A 9,556-nucleotide genomic window follows, 5' to 3' on the forward strand; every position below is an offset into this window, starting at 1 on the left:
AAGTAGGGAGCTATATATTCTTGTTTCGGCAAATGCTGGACAATTACTCAATAGAAATATTATAAACTGGTTTAAGTCTCAGGCCTATGTTTGGAATAAATGACTGTGAAATTCCCTTTTTACTCTGATAGTCTATGTTAATATGAAATTTGGGATGATGAGATTAAAAAACTCATTTTTTTTTGAGCTTTCAAGAGAAAACATTATGAACTAGGAAGTATTTTGCTTTTGGTACCATTTTACAAGCTGAAATGCTGAGCCATGAATGATCCCAGTATTAAAGACTCTTCCAAATATATTGGTTGTTTCTATCAGAGCCTATTCCTGGAGATTTATATGACTGGGACATCTAAATCTGAAATGTCTTCGATGTTAGGGTCATGTATGCAACTCATATTAGATGTTACTTCAAATAATCCAGTTTAAACCTCTTAGATTCAATTGTGACCATGCTTAAAACATATCCATATTAGCTGAATTAACCACAAACACAAACTCCAAAATAGTACTTGATGTGTTTCATAATCAAGAAAACCTAACTTTTTGTCATTTTATTTCTCCTCTGTGTTCTAGTTTAGCATGGAGTATTCATGGATTTTAGAACATGTCCTTCACTTTAATGCTTCTTGAAATGATCTAATTCATAACTGCCTACCAAAAGCCTGCACCTTTTTTAAGGATGTTACCATAGTTCTAAAAGTCAAACCCAGAGATCACTGCCTCTGAAAAAAGGACTTTCTTCCAGCTAGTTTCCTGAGAGCCCCTTTGACATCCTTGTTTCTCAGGCTATAAATTATGGGGTTCAACATTGGCGTCACCACTGTATAGAACACAGATATCATTTTATCCCGCTCTTTTGTGGTCTTGGAGTTTGGCCGCATGTAGGTGAATATTCCTGACCCATAGAAGAGGATGACAACAATGAGATGGGAGCCACAGGTAGAGAAAGCCTTGAGCCTCCCCTCCCCAGACTGCATCTGGATCACAGTGGAGATAATATTCCAGTAGGAGACAAGGATCAGGCAGACAGGAGCTAAGAGGATGACCACGCCCATTGCAAAGATGGCCATTTCTGTGCTATAAGTATCTGCTGAAGCCAGCTTCAGGAGGGCAGGAGGTTCACAAAAGTAGTGATTAATAATGTTCTGTCCTTGATAGGGTAGTTGGAAAGTAAAGGTGGTATCCACCAGAGACACTAGTGCCCCACTGGCCCAGGATCCTATGGCCAATTGGAGATACACCTGGTGGGTCATGATAGTAGAGTAGTGCAGGGGCTTGCAGACAGCCACATACCGGTCATAAGACATCACCGCCAGCAGTGCGCACTCTGTACACCCAACCAGAAGGAAGACAATTATCTGTGTCATACATCCAAAAAAAGAAATAGTTTTCCTCTTTACAAGGAAGTGGACCAACACTTGGGGGACAATGCTAGTAGAGAAACAGAGATCTGCGAAAGAGAGGTTTCTAAGAAAAAAGTACATGGGAGTGTGAAGTCGAGAATCCATGAAGGTGAGAATGATGATGAGCAGGTTTCCAAATACAGTCAAAAGATAAATGATGAGAAAAAGAGTAAATAGCAGGATTTCGGTCTTCAAGTCCTGTGAAAGGCCAAAGAAAATAAACTCAGCCACAGAGGTTTGGTTTTCCTCGCCCATGAGATTTATGTCTGTTTACCTGTTGGTACAAATAAAAAGAACAAACTTTGGGTTTGTGACATCAAGTCCTATAGAAGAGTATCATTTAAGGCTTAGTTTAAAACCAAATTGGAGGGGCGCCTGGGTGGCTCAGTGGGTTAATTAACCCTCCAACTTCAGCTCAGGCCATGATCCTGCGGTTCACAAATTGGAGCTCTGGCGTCCTTGGGCTCTATGGTGACAGCTCAGAGCCTTGAGCCTGCTTCAGATTCTGTCTCCCTCTCTCTGCCCCTCCCCCACTCACACTGTCTCTCTCTCTCTCTCTCTCTCTCTCTCTCTCAAAAATAAATAAATATTTTAAAATAAATAAATAAATAAATAAATAAATAAAGCCAAATTGGATATTTCTAGCCTTTTGCTATCCAAGTTGTTCTAATTAATATTAAATAGAATATTGTAATTCTTATTAGGTGGTTGTAATTTAAATCCGCTTCATTTTCTTCCAAAACTCTTCTTCACAGTGCCACTTATTTATAGATAACTATGACAGTGTTAAAGCCTTCTTGGATAATTCTGATATGAAGATATTAGACTTCATGTGGACTTTACTAAATGGCTCTACACATATTGTTACAAAATGACTGTGTATACTGTTAGCACTGTTATCATGCATAAAATTGCACCACTAACTGTTCAAAATACTCCATCTTTAATTATAACATACGCTTGAAAGATGAGAAACAGCTTTCAGGCATCAACTCAATTTGACCTCTTAAAAAACAACAAACTTTTCTTGGTTTAAAAATAAAGCCTTAGCATTTCATACACTAAGGATTGTTCTATTTTAATTAAAGAGTAAAATACTAAAAGTAAAACAATTAAAAAAACAGGAAAAATAAATTAAAATTCTTGTGATATCTAGATAGGATCAGACCGATACAAGAGCTGTCTAGGAAAACGTGAAGTTTACAAAATAAACTGAAAGACTTCTGTGAGAGAATAATATCATGAATAAGATTAAAAGATAAACTACAAACTGAGGAAAATATTTGAAGGAGACATTATGTCAGACAAAAATTAAAATACTTTATCACAGGGACATCTGGGTGGTTCAGTCAGTTAAGCGTCAGACTCTTGATTTTGGCTCAGGTCATGATCTCATGGTTTGTGGGATCGAGCTGCATCAGGCAGTGCGGAGCCTGCCTGGAATTCACTCTCTCTTCTCCTCTCCTGTTCAGGTGCTCTCTCTCTCTCAAAATAAATAAACATTAAAAAAATACTTTATTACATTAACATTACATATAAAACACTATGAAAATTGTTCAGTCCAAGAAATAATGGGCCAAAGACATGAACAGACTACTTACAAAGAAGAAATACAAAGCTGCGAAATTTAAGAAAAATACTCTATATTATTCTAACTAAATAAGTACAACTACAACAATGAGGGATATATTTTTCACTTGGGAAATTAGCTAAGATTTCAACAAAACAATCACATCACAAAATAGTAACTAGTAGTTTATTGAAAACTTAACACATGACAGGCATTTAACACATGACAGACACTATTAATCTTACTTTGCAGATGAGAAAACTGAGGCACAGAAAAGTTCAGCTACATTCCCCAAATTAAACAATTAATAAATGGCAGAATTCGTTAACCATATAATGAGGGTGCAGAAAAAAAAAGACATTTTTGTACAATGCAAGTGGGTAGGAAAATTAGTCCAATCTTTCTAGAAAAAAATTTTGTCAAATATATTTTAAAACTTAAATATTCATATACTTTGACCCAGTTCTCAATAGTATGGGGGAGGAAGACATTCTTTTTTTACTAGTCTTTTCTTCCCTGTGAGGAATAATCTGACTTGTGATACTCTAGTGTGTTGCTTGGTCCATATTTACTATTGGTTAGGGTTATTGTGCTTTAAAAGGTCATGCATGTTCTATTTTCTCACTTCTTCATGGTACTGAACTGATAAAATGGACAAAGTCCCCCTCAAGTTGTAAGGGAGGTTGAAGATTTTGAAAGACTTTAGAGGAGACTGAGTATCCCAACCCAGGCTAATCAGAGTTCTGAATTTGAGTGACATTAGGCAATTAACAAAAAGCAGTGTCTTATTTTTCATGTTTCTTGTTTCTTTTCTAGAACTCTAAGGAGAGGGGGGACCTGGGTGGCTCAGTCAGTTGAGTGTCTGACTCTTGATTTTGGTTCAGGTCATGATCCTGGGGTTATGGGATCAAGTCCTGGGTGGAGTTTGTGCTGAGCATGGAGCCTGCTTAAGATTCTTTCTCTCTTTCTCTCTCTCTCTCCCCCTCAGCCTCTCTCCCCCGCTAGCACTCTCTCTCTTTAAAAAAAAAAAAAAAAAAAAAAAAAAGAACTCTAAGGAAGAATGACCAGGACTAGAATATTAGTATTAGTATTAGTAGTATATTAATATTAGGAGTTCCTGAGTTCCCTAGGCCTAATATCATCTAATACCCCCAAATATTATCCCAATTTCTAAATGCATTTCTAGGAATCCATTCTAAATAAATATTCTAAATTTCAGAAAAATGTTCACAAGAAAATATGTTTATTATGTTAGATAATAATGGTTAAAAACAGACACATAGACAAATGGAATAAAATAAAGAATGTAGAAATAAACCTACACATGTACAGTCAACTGATCTTTGACAAGGGTGCCAAGAATACACAATGAGCAAATGACAGTCTTTCCAATAAATGGTGTTGGGAAAACTTGATATCCACATGCAAAAGAATGAAATTGGACCTTATTTTATATCATATACAAAAATCAACTGAAAATACTTATGACCTGACACTAAAAAACTCTACAAAGACAATATAGGGAAAATTTTCTAGGCATTAGAATTGGCAATGATCTTGGATTTGACACCAAAAGCACAAGCAATAAAAGCAAAAGATAGACAAGTGAGATTAAAAACAAAACAAAAGTAAACTAACTAAAACCTTCTGCACAGCAAAGGAAAAAATCAACAAAATGAAAAGGCAACTTATCAAATGGGAGAAAATATTTGCAAACCATATATCTGATAAAGGGTTAATATCTGAAATATGTAAGGAACTCATACAACTCAATGACAAAAAAGCAAATAATCCAATTTTTAAAATGGACAAGAAAACTGAATAAACATTTCTCCAGATAAGATGTACAAATGGCCAACCGGTACATGAAAAGTTGTACATCATCACTAATCATCATGAAAGTGTAAATCAAAACCACAATGAAATATTACATTACCCCTATTAGGATAGTTATTATAAAAGGGTTGGAAAAAAGACCCCAGAAGTTAACTAGTGTTGACAAGGATGTGGAGAAAAAAAAATCCTTGTACGTTGTTGGTGGGAGTGTAAATTTGTACAACCACTATGGAAAACAGTTTGGAGGTTTCTCAAAAAATTAAAAATAGAACTATCATATGATCCAGCAATTTCACTTCTGGGTTTATGTCAGAAGAAATTGAAATCAAGAAATATCTGAACTCCCATGTTCATTACAGCATTATTCATAATAGTCAAGACAGAAGCAATTTAAATGTCCACTGGCGAATGGATAAAGAAAATGTTGAATATACATACAATAGAATATTATTCAGCCTTAAAAAAGAAGGAAATCATGCCATTTGTGACAACATGGATGAACCTGGAGGACATTATCCTAAGTGAAGTAAGCCAGATACATAAGGATAAAGAGTTAAAAAACAAACGAAAAAAGGACAAATGCTACATGATATCACTTGTGTAAAATAGTCAAATTCATAGAAGCAGAGTGGTGTGATCATTGCCAGGGGCTTGGGGAAGGAGGTAATTATTAGTCAAATTAGGTATTAGTCAAAGGACACTAAGTTTCAGTTATGTAAAATGAGTAAGTCCTAGAAATGTACTGTACAGCAGAGTGCCTATAGTTATTCAAAGAATAACTATTCCTCTCCCTCAATTATTTCTGAAATTCCAAAGGTAATATAATAACTTTTCTCATCACTATCAATAATGTAGTGTTTGTTATTTTCTTTTTTCCTTGACTTTATTGTCTAGCTGTTATTGAATACTACTATTTCTTCTCTTCCCAACAGAGAATGATTGATTTCATTAATAATAATAATGCCAGTCATCTTCCACTGGTACTTACAAAAAGTGGTTTTGCTAATGCCTTAGGGACCAATGTTAATATATGTTTTCAAAATGCACAGAAAGAAAGAACTTTCAAAAATTTATTTTTAAAAGTTTATTTATTTTTTATTTTCTTGAGGGGAAAAGGGAGAGAGAGAGGGAAAAAGAGAATCTTAAGAAAGCTCTATGCCCAGCGCTGAGCCCAACATGGGGCTCAGTCTCACAAATGTGAGATCATGACCTGAGCCAAAATCAAGAGTCAGACACTTAACCAACTGAGCCACCAAGGCGCCCCATTTTTTTCTTTTTTAATGTTTTTGTTCTTTAATAGGCTATCTATTACCAATATAGGAAAAATATAAAAATGGGTAAATCTATATAGCACTTAATTGAGGATGCTCTAAACTAAAGTCACTTTATCGCATCTGCTTTCAGTCTTGATAAAGTAACTGCTATAGGACTAGCTCTCTTGCTAGAAGCAAATATAAAACAAAATATGGAACAACTATATTCAGACATTGGATAATAGCCAGTTCAGAATGTAATCCTGTATAGCAAGGAAGCAAATAAGGTGAGTTTCATGGTCACATTAACTTTATGCTTAGAGGCACTTTCAGAACCACAGTCCATGCAGCTGGAGCCTAAGCAGAGCATGATGGCCTTACTGAGCTGAGGAGACAGAGACCCATAAATGATAGTGCCAAAGCATTTGGAAATTGTGAAAGAGCATCAGAAAGGAAGTAGTTGTACAGTAAAGGCACTTTAGGAATCTGAACAAGTCTTGGCTGCATAATAAGCAAAGCAGGCATAGGATAAGACAGGGAAAACGCCTGAAAAAACAACTATTAGAGGTCAGGTAAAGCAGCAAGATTTTGGAATTCCAGCCATCCAAAATTGAGGGGCTTCATGGAAAACTCTTGGCAATGAGTTGCTCAGTGAGTTGCTTCTGGCAATGAGACCTCTCAGAGGACAGGTCTTAGGAATAAGCTATGATAAGTTAAGAATGCATTTTACAAACCCCAACATATAAAACAATAGTTATAGCAAAAAATCAAACAGAATATATAAAATGGAATAGCAAAAATACTCAATTAAACAGAAGGCAAAAAAACATGAAAAGAACAAGGAATACATGGGAAAAATAGAAAGCAAATACAAGATAATAGACTTAAACCTAATTGTATTCATAATACGTGAAAAGTAAATGGATAAAACATTCTTATTAAAAGGGAGAGATTGATAGCTTGGGAAGATGGCAAAGTAAGAGGACCCTAAGCTCACCTTATCCCATGGATACAACTAGATAACATTCACATCAATGTAAATAACCCAGACAATGACCTGAAGACCAGAACAAACCCCACAACTGAAGACAGAAAAAGGGCCAAATTGAAGGAGGTAGGAAAGGTGAAGACATACTTTGAGGATGAAATAGACCATGGCAGTCTGCAGTGGGTAGGTAGCCAATGGCATGGAGAAGGGCAAAAAACAGATGTCACATCTGGGAGCCTGCACCGAGGAAGATGAATCCCTATAACATCTGGCTCTGAAAGTGAGAGGGACCAAACCTTGTGAGTTCTTATAACCAGCAAGACTTAAAGCCTTATATTTAAAAAAAATCAGAAGACTCAGCTCTGGGAGAGCCCAGAGTGTGTTAGGAAGTGGAGTCCTGCCCTTAAAGAGATAGCACAACAAACAGCCAGGGAAGATACAGCATGGAAGCAGTAGTTTGAAAAATGCTGGGGGCAGATGGGAGGGAGAGTAATTTACTCATCTCAGATGGCACAGATAGGCAGGGGTAACAGGGAGACCCCTCCAGGAACAAAGGAGCTGGCAGGCACCATTTCCCTCCTTTGCCCTCCCCAGCATAAACAAAGGGCCACCTGCAAGAACCAGCACAGTGCTGACACTTACTAACTTTTATACCAAGCCTCACCCCCACTCCCACTTTGGCAGATCCATTCTTCCCAGTCACGCTTGCCTTAGTCCTGGCTCTATGGGTTCCCTCCCCCAAAAGACCAGCACAAACCCCACCAATGCCACATCTCTGGACCTACGTATTTTGCAGGATTTAATTTCTGGCAGCAGCAGCAGCAGATCTCATTTTGCAAGTAGACCAGTGCACACCTTGTTAAAAATGTGCCCCACTTGTCTAGGGACAAAATACTGCATACAACAGACAAAGATAGCCTCTGCAGACAACTGCACTGAAGGAAAATGTGGCCAGGACTCAATAGCAGGTCATATGCAACACACATAGGAGACACTTACTGAAGCACCAGGAAGAACAGGTCTGTCTGGAAGAACAGGAGACACTGCATTGCAGGACACTATAGGATCTAGTTGACTTTCCTAACACACAGAAACAGACACAGAGAGTTAGACAAAATGAAGAGACATCAGAATATGTCCCAAAGAAACAAATAAACAAACAAACAGGACAAAATCACAGCAAAAGACTTCAGCAAAATGGATATAAGTAATAGGCCAGAGAGAGAATTTAAAGTAATGATTATAAAGATACTCACTGGACTTGAGAAAGGAGTGGAGGACATCAGTGACACCCTTAAGAAACAGATAAAAAAGAACCAATCAGATATGAAGAACACAATAAATGAGATTTAAAATATAATTAATGGAATAAATAGCAGTCTAGAGGAGAAGAGAAACAAATTAATGACCCATAAGACAGAGTAATGGAAAGTAATCAAACAGAGCAAATGAGAGAAAAAAGAGAACAGACATAGGAAATCAGTGACTCCATGAAGCCTAATAACATTTACATTATAGGGATTACAGAAGGAGGAAAGAGAGAAAAGGGGGCAGAGCATTAATTGAAAAAGTAATAGCTGAAAACTTCCCATTTCTGGGGAAGGAAACAGAAATGCAGATCCAGGAGGCACAGAGTTTCCCCCAACAAAATCAACCAAAAGAGGTCTGCAATAAGACACATAGTAGTTAAAATGACAAAAATAGTAGTAAAGAGAAAAATTTTAAAGCAGCAAAAGAAAAGAAGACAGTTACATACCAGGGAAACCCCATTAAGCTATCAGCAGATTTTTCAGCAGAAACTTTACAGGCGAGAAGGGAGTGGCTAATATATTCAAAGTGCTGAAAGGAAAAAATCTGCAGCCAAGAATATTCTATCCAGCAAGGTTATCATTCAAAATAGAAGGAGAGATAGAGTTTCTCAGACAAACAAAAATTAAGAGTTCATAACCACTAAACTACCCCTGCAAGAAACATTAAAAGGTACTCCTTCAGTGGAAAGGAAAGGCCATAAGTGAGAATATAAAAAGCAGGAAGCACAAAAGCAGTAAAAATAAGTATGTCTGTAAAAATCAGTCAAGGGATTCACAAAATAAAAGGTTGTAAACTGTGACATCATATACCCAAAACGTGGTGGAGAGAGAACTAAAGAATGAATTCAAACTTAAGCAAACATCAAGTTAATATAAACTGCTCTATGCAGAAGATGTTATATACAAACCAAATTGTAACCACAAAGCAAAAAATAAAGAGAAAGGAATCTGAGTACATCACTAAACAGAGCAAACAAACCATGAAAGAGAACAAGAGAAGAAATATCAGAGAGAAACTACAAAAACAACCACAAAACAAGTAACAAAGTTAAATAAAATAAATACATATCTATTAATAATTACTTTTAATGTAAATGGACTAAATGCTCCAATCAAAAGACATAGGATGACAGAGTAGATAAAAAACCAAGACGCATCTCTATGTTGCCTATAAGAAACTCATTTCAGACCTAAAG

At 36.5% G+C, this 9,556-nt stretch overlaps 1 protein-coding gene across 1 annotated transcript; it reads right to left on the bottom strand.

Annotated features, from left to right (window-relative positions):
- Positions 1–713: 713 nt before the first annotated feature.
- LOC106986502 (olfactory receptor 2D3) lies at positions 714–1,673 on the bottom strand. Its single transcript, XM_015084665.3, has one exon. The coding sequence runs from the start codon at positions 1,656–1,658 to the stop codon at positions 714–716; it is 945 nt and encodes a 314-aa protein (XP_014940151.1). The 5' UTR covers positions 1,659–1,673.
- Positions 1,674–9,556: the final 7,883 nt, after the last annotated feature.

This window comes from Acinonyx jubatus, chromosome D1 (assembly GCF_027475565.1).
Source record: "Acinonyx jubatus isolate Ajub_Pintada_27869175 chromosome D1, VMU_Ajub_asm_v1.0, whole genome shotgun sequence".
Lineage (NCBI taxonomy): Eukaryota > Metazoa > Chordata > Mammalia > Carnivora > Felidae > Acinonyx > Acinonyx jubatus.

What these genes read in the sequence shown, in the direction of transcription:
- LOC106986502 (XM_015084665.3), bottom strand. Translation starts at nt 1,658, where the DNA reads ATGGGCGAGGAAAACCAAACCTCTGTGGCTGAGTTTATTTTCTTTGGC.